Below are 13,939 nucleotides of genomic sequence, written 5' to 3'. Positions count from 1 at the left end.
TTGGTAGATCCCTCTTACAAAGCTACTGCAATCCAATATGAGCTGACGTCCATCAGATTTCATGTTGTGATGCACTGTAGTTACTTTTTGGTGATTTAACATCTGTTTGGTTTTTTTTTTAAATGTAGTCAGCAGAGAAAGGAAAATAGTAAAGGCCTGTTGTTAGAGCAGGTAAGTTTTGGGGTTAGCTGGGGAAGTAAGAATCCTTTTTTCTGACTTAAGATGCATTGAAGCTGGCACGGTAGTCCACAGGTCCATACTTTGAGAACAATATCTTATCCGATCTGTGGGATTTCTTTCAAATCAGTTGAATTTAGACAGTCACTTAAGCTTCCTGAGGTGTCCTTGTTGGCATGCAGCAATCCCTTTCAAGAACAAACCCGAAAGAGAAAAACAGAACAAAAATAGCTTTTAACAGTAAACAGCTTTTAACAGTAAACAGATAGCTTTTAACAGTGAACAGATAGCTTTTAACAGTAAACAGCCTATCTTTCAGAGTGGCAAACACCCAGCAGTTTCTTGATTGCATTGCCAGCAAGTGGGTTTTCATGGGTCTGAAAATCATAGTATTTTAGACTTTTCCACAGAGGCAGCTTGGTGTGTTGGCTAAAGTGGGACTACTGGTCATGTCCTAATGTGGACAGCCAGGTAGCTGAGGGGAGGTACTCTCTGACAGTGGAGCCAGCTGGCTCATTCCGAGAACATCATCTCAGTAGTTCACACAGCACAGCTGGTGGCTTGTAAATTCCCATTCTACCTTGGGATACACTAATTTTTCTATGTGGCTGATCCCACAGCTACAAAGAAGATCACAGCTTTTGGCCTGTGTTTCACTACGTGAAAATTTTGTCAGCTATTCCTTTTGGAAAGCTTTTGCACTGAGAACTTCAGCCTCTGATCTGCCTGAAACCACCTAGGGACCATTTCAGCAGTTCCTGTTTGAGGTTTTTCTTGGCAAGTCTACCACTAATATAAATTCTGCCCTCCACTCTTCTACCTTGAAAAGGTCATCTTGCCCTGCTGTGCACCCTTTGGAAGCCAGAAGCTTCCCTTAAAGATGCACTGAGTTGCATTTGACATAAACACTAGTTCAAAGTTGTTCTGTTTGGAACAGCGGCCAAGGTCCTAGCCTAATTGTTCTGTTGAGTGGAAAAATGTTTTATCAATGCTGAGTGTTTTATATGGAACATGCTTTCCAAGCTGGCAGAACGTCAAGAAAATCCAAAGTATCTCGTTGCATGGTTACCAGAAGACATATAACTTTCTGAGCTTGTTCATCACATTGCAAGGCCAGATTGTTTACTCTATTAACTGTATAGTCTTGATTTGCTCATGCTTACATGAATTATGCAAGTAATGTACATCAATTTTACAGAAAGAGGGGAAAGTACTCAAGCCAATTAGAAGTTCATTTTCAGAATTATTTCATTCCACCAAAAAAAGGTGCACAAGAACTGGTGAGAGTTGTTTCAAACTTCAATATTCTGCATTTGTATGACATACTGCTTCTAGCAATCTTCCAAACTGCTGGGAAGTTTAGTATGCATGGCCTGTGTCTAAGGTATGCATGGCCTGTGGTAGAGAGGACAAGTGAAAAAATAATCAGTGCAGGCAAGAAGGAATGTGTATGACTTTTTCTTTCATCTATCAGCACTCCAAAGAGCATCTGTGGTTAAATGAAAGAAAACTGGAGACTAAATGCTAGATCATCAATACCAAGTTTGTTTAGTTTCAGTGATTGAGTTTTAGGAAGATAAAAAGCACTGCCTAATGTTATTCTTGAAGCTGTGGAGGTAGGTTGTGCTTTGGCTGTGTTACTAGCTTAACTCCTTACAGTGGCAGACACTGTGATGTCTTTGTAATGTCTACATTTTTTTACATAATATCTACAGTTTGGAAAGCAAAATTGTTTCCTTTCTAAGGGAGTTTTCCTGTAAAGTTTAAAAATCTAAAAACCCAAGAAGTTTGCTTTGTTAACTTCAGTATTTTAGTTTTGCTGCTGCTAAATTTAAGGGGATGCAGTGGAAAAGAAGGAAGAGAAGGTGGACTAAAGCAACTGGTATTTTAATAGAAGTTGTTTGTTTGTTTCTGTTTTTTTTTAAAACAACAAACAAAACATTAATTGCAGATGTCAAATTTTAGAAATATAGCTAGTCTCAGCCCAAAGAACCCTAGTTTCAGATTTGTCACTTTGCAACTCTGTTATTCTTTTAATACAGTTTTGAGATGGCTGTGTTAGTGTCTTGTAAAATAAGTTATTACACAAGAGACTTCTACTACTAGCATACTGGTTAGACAGTCTTGTAAATTGCAAAGTGTGCATATCCTGAGAGAAATCGGGATTGCTAGTAGTTCTTTTTCATTTGGTTGATTGTTGCCAAGTCTGATCTTGAACTGAGTTTAGGAGCTAAGTGGCAATGTTAATCCAAAACAAGCTGGACATTGATAACTGGGGAAATGCTGAGTAGCAGACAGGTGGGAATTCTAATTATGATGTCTTGAAAGTCTAGTTTTTTGCTTTGAACTTCGGTTCAGGACTGTAGAAACCTGAAAATTATACAAAGGCCTAGTTTGGTGAGATAAAAATGTATCTGATGAAGGTTTGATTTGTGAAGGTTTTAAATCCTTAACAAAGATGGAATTAAAAAAAGAAGTTTAATGTTTCTCTAGTACATGCAAGCATGCATCACTGTTTAATTTCCAGCACAGAGCAAAGGCTTTCTGGACAAGGATGAACTCATGAAAGCTTGAGGCATTCCTGCAGCACAAGGAGGAACCCTCAGTGAGCACTTAGATGGAGAGATCTCAGGGAAGAAGTGCAGCAGAAGGTTCGTAGCCACACTGTTAGCCCGATAGAAAGATGAAAACAAGTCCCACCAAGGTCGCAGAGGTGTCCAGCTGGAAACTGCAAGCTGACCTGTGAAATGGGAATAATCTATTCCACTGCTGGTGTTATTCCACATTCAGCAAATAGTATTTCTCCTGCTGTCAGTGAAAAGAGAAAAGCCTGTAAATCAGTGTAAATTATTGAGACAAAAGGCTTACATATTAATGCAGTCTGTTACAATAAATGAGTTGCACTTCATCCAGCAGTGCTGTAAGCAGTGTTACTCTGATTCAGAGTTATCTACCATCCTCCTGCATCAAGAGGAGGATGATAAATTCATTCATTGCTTCCAGAGTACCAAATAAATTATTGGAAGTCCCTTGTTTTTATAGCTCCTAGTTGGAGAAGGCTTGGCTTGTGTATTCCCATATAAATCTCAGATAACAACCAAAAGCTTCAGAGTGTCTTTTTGTTTCATTCTGGAAATACACAGTGCAAGAATCTGGCACCAGATGTGCCAGCATGAGTTCGTTGTCAGCAGACAAAGATCAAATTCTTCACTGGCATTACTTCTATCAGCATCTGTGTGTGTGTTTTGAGGCAAACAGAGTGTCATCCAAGTGCCTTGGATGATTGTGCTCCAGAAGAGGTGCTCCCTCTGCTTGCCATGCTGGCTTTTGAGAGCAAAAGCCATAAATAAAACCAAGCCCATGGGAAACTGGCAGGTCATAGGTAACCTAGAATAGTTTCCTTTTCCTTTTGTTTCAGTGATTTGTTGTGCTGTTTGTCTCCTGAATCCAGTTTTTCTCACAGAAGTGGTCCAAGTTTGGACCTTTTATCTCTTCCCTTTTCTCTCTTCTTCTGCTTGTTGCGGTGGCCACAGGGAACATCTCATCTGGTGCAACAGCCTTGAAAGCGACTTAGGCTTCTGTGAAGGCTGCAGATGGTGGGTTAAATCTCCTATTGGTATCCTTCACCCCTGCCGAAATCAGACTTCTGCCTGTGTGTGAAGGCTGGTGTTTGCAGGCCTCCTCATGGCAGGTCAGTTCAGATTTCCAGGCTCCGACAATGCCTGTCCGAACTTTCTTCCTTGAAGGCAGCTGAGGTGTGGGCACTAGACATCTAAGGAGTTGCATCACATTGGACTGAGGAATCTTGCTTACTTCTTAGCACCTGGTTTGCTGGACCATTACCATGACAAAAGAGGATTATTGATGTTCATAGTCATGATGCCTTTGATTTGAAGCTCGCTTTGATTTGGGGCAGTAGTGTTCACTGGCCCAGAGAAGAGTGGTCTCCTCCAGGTGAAGAGCAAGGAGAGAAGCATGCTTTTGAGAAGGAGGAGGAAGAGGGAAAGAATTGACTGAAGAGGGTGAATGGAAGTCATAATGGATGCAGTTAGTTGCTGGGAAGGACCCAAAAGCAGCTCATGATTCCTTAAGACAATTAAAAGCAAATTGTCCGGCTGAACGATCCCAGAGCAAGGAAGATGCTCCCCCAGACTATAATTCAAGGGGCTGAATGACCCTAAAAAACTGAGACCGGAGAGAAAAAAAAACAGAAGATGAGGCAAATGATGGAACAGATGTGAGCGCTTTTGTTGGGAAGACTTGGAGGCTAGCGGGATGGTGATAGGCTAATTTGAGGCGCATAATACCAGGTTCCTTTCATATGCAGAATAGCACTTTGATCCAATGTGGATGAAAGTGCTGAAAAGTGGAGAGGATGGCAGGGGGTCTTTTGTCTTTGACAAAAAAGGCATCTGCCGGGCTCTAACCCCTTTTTCCCCACCCCCTTAGCCTAGCAGGCCACTCCAACAATGCTAGCAAAGGGGACCAGTGTCTCCTGACAGCTGAAGAAATCTCCAGGAGGAGAATGAGGCTTGCAGCAATATGTATACCATATAAGAGAGTTTAATCAATTTTTTCCACAGTACAAAAAAGGGGAGAGTTGGAGGAAGACAGAGAGATCACAGTGGAAATGGGAGGTTGGAGGAAAAAAATCCTTTTTTAATAAACTTGTTACTTTTGTTCTCCGAATACATCTTTTCAGGAGATGCTTTGATGATAGTATGAATACACTTAATGGAGCAGAGTAAGGTAGAGCTGATGTGGGGGGGAGGTGTGAAGCAAGGGAGAATAGCGTTGCAAGGAGGATGAATGCGGAGTGATTTCTGTGGATTCCAACACAGGAACAATTATGGAATTAGTAACTAACAGTGCAATGCAAGAGATACCTGGAAGACAGATGCATGCTCTCTGTACCTCTTCTTGGAGGAGCTCAGATGAGCACAAATTCCTGTGTGTGACTTCTAAGCAAAATTGAAAATGTCTCGTCAACCTTTCCTTAATTTCTGTTGTGTTCTTAACTCCTTGGATTTATTAGAAATTAAAAGACTGCAGGATTGAATGGGGAGCTAGGAACGCAAACAGTATTTGTGCCAAGCAAACATAGCAGTTGCAGATCTGCGGATCTGGTCCCTGCTTCTCATGCTCTGTCGACTTTCTTCAGCTTTTCACATCTGGTAAACAAGACTGGGATCCAATCGGCAGAGTTTGGTGGTGGTGGTCTTCCTTAAGTATCACTTTGCACCTAGTCTAGTGTTTTCTTTGAGAACTAATGACAGAGTGATCAACTTCTGAGCAAGACCCACCTCAGTAAATTAAATCCTTTAAGAACAGTAGGCTCAGGAATCTTCCTTCTCTTGAGATCCTGACAGTGTTTATGCATTGCAATTTACTGAAGATAACCTTCTCACCAGCTTTAAACAATACCTGGTACTACAAACAGCTCCTCCGTTTTTACGCCCACACTTCTCTTTCTGCCAAGGAGTTGCAATTCCCCCAAGGAGATAAGAGCAATACAGAAACGGAGAGAAGCTATCACATTCCTTTGAGAAGCTCTACATGCACGCTGAAACCAAATTGTAATCCTGTGTAGTTGTTCAGTGGGTGTGCTGTGATCCCTCTCTAGCAGATGCCATCATTCTGTTCAGACCAGCTGATGGGAAGAGTATTTTTGGCAATAGTATCTCCTGCCTTCCAGCTGTGAAAAGGCTGATGACATGAGTTTGCATAACTCATTAGGGAGGACTCATTATCAAGGACATTAGTGCTGTTTTGATTTCTGTCCATTTGTTCTATCGTGACTTTTTTTGCTCCCAGTGCTTGGGCTGTGATTGAGAATGGTGCAGAAGATTGTGAACTGCTGCTGCTGTCATCAAAGGAGCAGAGACCACCTCTGTCCCTCACAATGCCTAGGTGAAAGTCCCCTCTCTGTATGGGCTTCAGGTGGCTCTTGTGTGACTTCTTTCTCAGATGCTATGCACAGTGACAGGATGTGGGTCTAGATCTAAAAGTGGAAAGACATTGCTTATGGGGAAGTCTGAATTGGCAGAGAGCAGCCCTCTGTAGTCCTCTATGTCAAAGAAAAACAGCCCAAGGAAGGACCATGCAAACCCGCTGACCGGGTGGTGGGGTCCATGGCAGCCTCCTGGATGCTCTGTCCATGGGCAGTCATGGTTGGGATGGGGTCTAGGAGTCTTGGGCAGTGGGCTTGGACACTTTGTTCATCCTTTCAGGTGGAAACACGAACAAGCTTACTATGAAAAGTCTTGTGCTTCCCCAGCTGGGCAGGCAAGCTCTTCAGCAGCTGCCATCCAGACATGTCTTCCCATGTCCCAGTATTAACTATGCCACTGCCACACCACAAAGATGTACTCTTGGCAAAGACCAGAGAGCTGCCAAGGCTGCTTCACCAGGGCAGCTTTGTGCCATGCCAGCAATAAGATTAGAGGAAGGGGCAGAGAGGGTGAGTTTCGTCTGTGCCTATGCCTAAAAGTGTGTGGTAATCCTCCATAATTGCGGGTAGTCGTTGGGGTTTTAAACAGTGCTCTTGAGACAGATTTATTTAGCTGTTTTCAGTTTACTGTGTGCTAGTTTTGTATGGCTAGTGGGTGAGCGTAAGGGAGGAAGATGCCTGTGTGGCTCAACCTGGCTACTAAGGTCCAGGCCAGGTCTGTTTGGAGGAGACACTGAATCTGTTTCACCTGAAGCTCAGTGCGAAGAAGGAGGGAAGAGATGTGCATGAAGCAGAGGGTAGCATGCAGAGCAAGTGACTGCAGGAGTGGAGGCTGTGGGAGTACAGCAGAGAGAAGAAGATTTGCTTTGTTCTCACGTCTCGCCCAGCAGGCTGGTGTTTTCTACACAGAAGCCAGTTACCCTCCACTGGTTTGTGTTCAGATGAAAATCAAATGGTACAGATTGCAAAGCCTCTTTGATGTGCTTACTCTGCATTGAGGCTGACCAGCCAGCCAGCCTACCTGACCAGCTCAGGAGACCATCACAGGTCTTATTCCTGCTCTATGGACAGAGACTGTCTGGTGATTGTTTCAGAGCCTGTAGAGTCTAGAAAGGGCCTTATTGCTTTAATGGTAAATTATCCAAGTGGATGCTGCTATGGTTGTCAAATAACTTACAAAATAAGCCATTCCCGTGGAAGTGCTTTTGGCTGGACTGATTGTACAGATGAGATTTTCCTGGCATGGTCTCGCAGTCCTGGCTGTAGAAACCCCATGTTTTCAGCATGAATTTAGCTTGTCTCTCGGTGAATCTCATCTGGTCATTAACATCCAGTAGGGGTTCTCTGTGTGGGAAGTGAAGCCAAAGAAATGGAAAACAATGGCTTTGGAGTGCAATAAACCCCAGCCTGCATGCAAACTTTTGTTCAAATGTAAAGTGGTTTCAATATGGTTTTGTCTAATTTAGTTCCAAATTAAACAGAGGTCCTTCGCAAGATGGCCACTGGCTGCTTGGTGTAACTTTCCTGAGTGTCTACTGGCAGATATTCTTTTAATGAAGTGAAGTTTGTACCAACAAAGTGAATTCTTGCCCTTTTTAAATACATGAGATAGGAGTACATGTTGTATTCATGAAAACCTTTCAGAACTAATGCTAGGTTATGTGCTTTCATATTCAGTTAAATACGCAGTGGTTTGGATCTGGACAGGCGACGTAGCTATAGTGGGGACAGCATGATTTCAAGTTTAGTAGGACCTGCACCTTTCTGTAGAAGATGGATTCTTTTTCTGGCAGAGGGCAAATTCTCCCTGTTTGTTCCCACATCTGTTCTGTCCTGTATTCCTCAAATTTAGTTCATATGATCTTAGTACATTAAGAGTATTCCTACTCATGTGTGAGTTGTATGGTGTTGGTGAATACCTTGAGTTCCAGAGTGCTTTTGATAGTGTGCAAGGCAAATACCAGGAGTTAATTACATAGAGCCCTCATCAGACTGCAGAGAGTCACCAGAGCCTGGAAAGTAACCCTTTTGAAATGCTTTTCGAGACTTTTGAGACCTCAGCAGTATCTCTCAGCTTACTTCCTTTAGAAATAAAAAAATAGCCGGTAAGTAGTAGGAAGGCTTGTTGCACTTGTCTGGTCTTGGTGTGAAACCCAGTGGTAGCTTGAGTAAAAGCGGTATTCAGGAGTAATGGCAGTATTTTACTTGCTACATACTGATGGACAGCTGCTGTCTGGTGAGGCAAATATCCATTTCCACGACTCACCAGTGTGCCTGCTGGCATCCCATGCTCAGCCTGGGGAGTTTCTGCCCCAGCCAAGTCCTCCCTTTTACACTGGTTCAGCTCGAGGAGAAGGGAATGGGAGTGTTTGCATTCCCAGGTGAACACCAAGGAGGAGGAGAAAACAGTGTGGCAGCAGCAGCCCCCATGCCTGCAGAGGCAGTCAGCCCGGGGAGTGTGCCTGCGGCCTGGCACCTGGCAGCCACTCTCCTCCCCTGGCCTGCTCCGGAGAGCTGTTCCTGCCTGAAATAAATAAATAGGGTGTGGGGGAGAATGAGACATGAAGCAGGAAATGACAGTGTTAATGTTCCTTGTGGACAAGGAAGAAAGAGCAAATAAGGAGAAGTGATGCCTCATCTAGGTAGGTGGCTGAGGATCTGTGGAGATAGGAGCCCGTCAGGCTCCTGTAGGGTGGTCAGGCAAACTGAGGGGAACAAGATTGCCTGTATTTCAGTCTGTCCCTTTGTATCTTCCATATTAATCATGTTGTGGGCAAAACCTCCTGGAGTTAGGTGTGGTGAATCCATTCCCTGTGAGTAGGCCGCTGGGCCCTGAGCTGTGAGTATCTGCAGACAGGGAGGAGGCGGGATGGTGAGGCGTGGGCTGGAGCTCTCGGAGCAGGAGCAGCTTCGGAGAGCCCTCAGCAGGTGGCTGTATATCTGTGACCTTCTTTAAGGGGCAAGATGAGAACTCACCAGGAACTCTGTCTTTTCCTCCCTCTCCCCTTCCCTCAGGTGGTCTTTGCTCTGAATCAGACTCTCTTGCAGCAGGAGAGCCTCCGAGCAGGCAGTTTCCAGATCCCCTATACAACAGAAGACCTTATCAAGCATTACAACTGTGGGGACCTCAGCTCCATCATCTTCAACCATGACACTTCTCAAGTGAGTCTTGCACTTCTCAAGTGCAGCCCTTGTACTATGCACATGTCCCCCGTAGTGCTAACCCATCTCACACACGCTTGCCTCTCCTCAGGCAGGCCCTTTGCAGGTGAGGGCCAAGGGCATGTTGCTGGCTCCCTAGTGCTTCTGCTTTCCTGCACCTCCTGTCCCAGGAGTCTGCATGACCTCATCCCGTCTTGCTGCATGCAAGCAGCAAAGGCACCCCTGACATTCCCTTTTGGACAAGTGCTATGTTTGCTTTAGTGTCAAAGCTGGATGAGCTAATCCTTTATTTTCTTAAGGATCCTGTGGAATTACACCAGCTTTGGTATGAGCAGACTTAGCGCCAGCAGGCTCTAAGCAGCAGCAGACTCTTTTGTGTAAACAGCAACAGAAATGTACTCATGACTTGGATGCTTGTGTAAGGCTGGACAAGTTGCAAGATTTTTCATGTCCCCTATCAGTATGATTGTGTACTGCGGACAAGGCCCAAAGAAAAAGAATGGAGTGAAACAAAGAAAAGATAGATTTAGACTGAATGTTAAGGAAAAGAAAACCATCTGAGGCCTCACAGACTTGGTTTATGGAGATGGTTTCCTAAGCAGCACACTGGAATGCAATGCTCTGATCTTTAAACCACGAGAAAATGCGCAGCAGGGACCAATTTGGCCTGTTTGGGCTGTTAGATTAGCTAACCTCAGACAGAGACACCAGGCCTCTCTGTTTTTGTCTGTGAGGTACTGCCTGGCAATTCGTGCACGTCAATGAAAACATAACGCTTTAGCCTCACAGTGCTGCACAAGTGGGTGTTTAGTACCTGGGCTTTCGCTGCTGAATAGCCATTTTCCTCGGACCTTTTGATATAAATGGTGCAGTGCTGCAAAGCTGGAAATACTGTCATACTAACCCTTGCTTCTCTGGCATTGAGCTTTGCAGGCATGTTGTTATCTTCCTGTCCCACACTATCCTTCAGCCATCAGGTGCACGTAACTTGGTTGTTAGCACTGCTTAGCCATACAGTACACTTGCTTCATAGATTTCAAAGGGCCTCTCAAAGGAGGCCAGGGCTGTAAGAGCAAACGGATGCTGCACCACCATTCTGCTGAGGTGTTACAGACTGTAGACAGCTGGCATTGCCTTGAGGTCACTAGAGAGAGCAGCTCTTTCTGAGGCATGCATGTTTCCGAGGGAGCAACTGCCGTTTACTCACATGAGGGACTCCACTGCAGAGCACTCACAGCAGACCTGAATAGTAATAGTCTGCAACACTGTCAGCAGACTATCTGCTTCTAAGCAGAACTTACTTGTAAATTGTATTTGATCCCATTTTTGCCCAATAGATGACTCACTTTTCACTAAGAACCGTTTGGAAATGGTCGGTCTCTGAGTGGCTCCAGAGCCTCTTCAGTTGCTGCAGCCTTGCAAGTGAAAGCACCTAGCTTAATGGCTCAGCTCCCCAGAAAGCACCACTTGCAGGCCCTTTTATTAGCAACCCCATGACTGCAGTGCCCAGAGCTACTTGTCAAGAAACCAGGGTGGCTTCAAGTCCAGACCCACATTTCTCTCTGCTAGCAAGAGGTCAGGGTATTGTGCAACCACAGCTGTCCTGGGGGCCCCAGGGGACGAAGCCAGTATTTTTGAAGATACCTTGAGGACAGGGGAACTGAAGGTGGTGACACTTTCTTTCCTGACAAAATCTGGCCCTCATTCTTTTGGAAAGTTTGGGGATGTTTTTGCTAACTAGTTCAAATTGCACAGTTTCTTTGGCAGCCTGAGGGCTCTGATACAGGTCAAACTGTCGTAGAAGATCATAATTATCATTACATTTATGTCATATCTATGGCAATTTAAGGAAGAGGTATGTAGCTAAAGATAGCCAGGGGCAAATATTTACTTTCTGCAGTCAGACAATCAGGATTTGGGATCTACCATGTGGCAAACTGACAGTACTTACAGACTCTGCATAAAAAAAATATAGCTGGCTGGCTTATGAAATGACATTTTCTTTACTGTGAGTGTGTTGAGGCACTGGAACAGGTTGCCCAAAGAAGCTGTGGATGCCCCATCCTTAGAAGTGTTCAAGGCCGGGCTGGATGGGCTTTGAACAATGTGGCCTAGTGAAGGTGTCCCTGCCCATGGCAGGGAGGTTGGAACTCAATGACCTTTAAGGTCCCTTCCAACCCGAACCATTCTGTGATTCTATGGTTCTATGATATGTTGAGAGAAATGAAGCACTGTGTATTATTAGAAGTTTCCTGAGTCATTTTTTAGCTTTCTTTGGGTTTTGTCCTACTGTGCCTTAAGGAACAAGGCAATTGATACATTCAACAATGGAGTAAAATGCATGTGCATCATGGCTGCCTGTGAAATAAATACCCCTTTCATGAAGACTTTTTTGCTTTTCTACCTTAGGTCCCAAATTTCATTAATGCTACACTTCCGGTGCATGAACGTATTACTGCCCAAGAGATAGACAGCTACTTCCGTCAGGAGCTCATCTACAAACGAAATCAGCGAATGGGCAGAAGGGTGAAAGATCTGCTGGAAGAGTACCCAGATAAGAGTTTCTTCTTTGCATTTGGAGCTGGTATGTGACTGAGGTGCCCTGAACACCTGAACACACTCTTCCCACGTCCCATAGAAGCTTTTAACAAATGCTTGCCTTGATTTAAAGCCAGGTCAGTACTTCTACCATGGTGGACACAGAACACAGTTTTGCCCTGACAGTTGCACCCTGCACGTTTTTTCAGTGTAGGAGACTGTCTTTCTTCAGCATGAAAGAGCTCACAGTGTATGTATTGATTGTAAGATTTATGAGTTACAGACTTTTTTGTCACATGCATAGCCAGAGGTACTGAACCAACTACAGTGCATACACAAAAGGAACAGCTCTTAGACATATGTGTCTATGGTCTGGCCAAACAAGGCAGAAGGGTGGGAGAAATGGGGAGCTGAGATGAAAGGCAGCAAGTCACAAGTTGCACTAGTTCTTGAATAAACCTTTATAGAACACATCCAAAAGAATGACATGCCAACTTGTGTGAATCTAAGGGGCTCAATAAATTCAAGGGAGAGGCATGGCACACTTTCACCTTTTTCTTCCTGCTGCAGCTCCTTACCTCTTTCACTGCACTTCCACAACTACAAAAAAATTGTGTCTGCCACTATTTTGGAGCAGAGCATTGGGCCCAGTTGGGGAAAACCTACTCCATTTCCTGCTTCTTAGCAGCCAGCAGGAATCTACAGGCACATCCAGCAGCACATCCAACTCAGTGAGGTTAACACCCACACTTCAGATTAGGGCTGGGTGGAGTGTGTACACAAGATTGGTTTACCTTTGCTGTAGTTCAGGGAAAGGAAGAAGTGAGGATTGGGTGTTTGAAAAGACAGGTGCTAATTCACAGAGAAGTATTGCATCCTCTTCACCAAGAACCCTATATGCCTTGGGAAAGGAAGAGAACTGAAACAAGTGTCAGGATCCATGAGACGTTTTACAGTCTCAGTGGCTACTACTTTAGTGAGGATGAAAGATCTAGACAAGTCAAGGAAAATATTTACTTAAACACTCTAAAAGCATTGGTATTCAAAGTCTGTGAGAATCTCCTCCTGTGCAGCAGGGAGTTTTAGTTACAAAGTTATACCAACAAGGGTCCTGTGTATGAGGGCAGGGAGATAATGAAAGGTGGCTGATAATGTCTGTTCAGACATGCATGAAGACCGTAACGTGCTATCTTCTTGCAGTATCACTGCTCTGTGCAACTCCCTGTCATGACAGACAGTGCAGCAGGTGCAGGTTATGTAGATTTTGGTCATGTCTGTCTGTTCTGTACAGAACTTTGCTGTACTCCACTGCTGATGTTCTGATTGCACGTGTCCCTGCTGGACTGATGTTCCTGACCAGTATGTATGTCATCCCTGAATGCCAGTTGCATCAGTTGCAGGTATCTAGTCTTTCATCAGAAGGCTAGTCAGATGTTGGGGCTCTAGTAACTGAGCCACTACTGAGTGATGAGCAACCCTGTCCCCCAGTAGCTACATTGGATAAATCACATGTCTTTAAGATGCTTTTCTGTTTTTTCTTCTCTCTTCCCATCAGCTTAATTTTCTTTTCACTCTTCTGCCCCAAACTGTCTTCATTGTCATGAGTGTGCACAGCTCTGCCCCAGAGCTCAGAAGCAGTGCATGAAGAGGACAGATTCCTGTGTTTCCCAAACTGACCTTCACGACAACCATAAAACCCTTCCCAGGCTTTCTAGATTTTTGCTTTTCTCCTTCCTCTGATTTTCCTTCTCCCAGTAGCCCTCTTCTTTGCCCCCCTGATTGCCTCTTCCCATAGAACAGAGTTGTGATTCAACACTGCTATACTGCAGCACTGCTTGGAGCCTCAGGCTATATGAACACCCTTGATCTGTGGCTTATGTGCACGTGGCTTGATCTCCACAACCAGGCCTGTTCTTCTCATGCTTCTCCATCATACTTTTGAATCCAGACAGGTTCCCTGCCTTCTCTGGGGACTCTAGATGGACTTTGAAATTGTCTCAAATTGCACTCTGGCTTTGATACCAGTCCAGCCTCCAATATCCTTTGCTCTCCCAAGTAGCTCTGCTCAAAGGACAGTGCCAGCCCCACAGTTTTAAAAGCACAATTCCTCAT

The 13,939-nt window shown here is 44.4% G+C and overlaps 1 protein-coding gene across 3 annotated transcripts in view; it reads left to right on the top strand.

Annotated features, from left to right (window-relative positions):
* The window catches only part of LOC106894838 (metalloprotease TIKI1-like), a 74,382-nt gene that overhangs the window by 41,026 nt on the left and 19,417 nt on the right, over positions 1 to 13,939 (top strand). For 2 of the 3 annotated variants that reach the window (XM_014953793.1, XM_014953792.1), the window contains exons 3-4: positions 9,143 to 9,289; positions 11,699 to 11,873. In XM_014953793.1, coding sequence (XP_014809279.1) covers positions 9,143 to 9,289; positions 11,699 to 11,873 — 322 coding nt within the window. The remainder of the gene's footprint in view (positions 1 to 9,142; positions 9,290 to 11,698; positions 11,874 to 13,939) is intronic. The other variant, XM_014953794.1, reaches the window with a different exon arrangement.

The sequence above is a fragment of the Calidris pugnax genome, unplaced genomic scaffold (genome assembly GCF_001431845.1).
Source record: "Calidris pugnax isolate Ruff unplaced genomic scaffold, ASM143184v1 scaffold250, whole genome shotgun sequence".
In the NCBI taxonomy this organism is placed as follows: Eukaryota; Metazoa; Chordata; class Aves; order Charadriiformes; family Scolopacidae; genus Calidris; species Calidris pugnax.
Note: the sequence above shows the minus strand (reverse complement) of the source record. Positions and strands in the feature narration are given on the sequence as shown.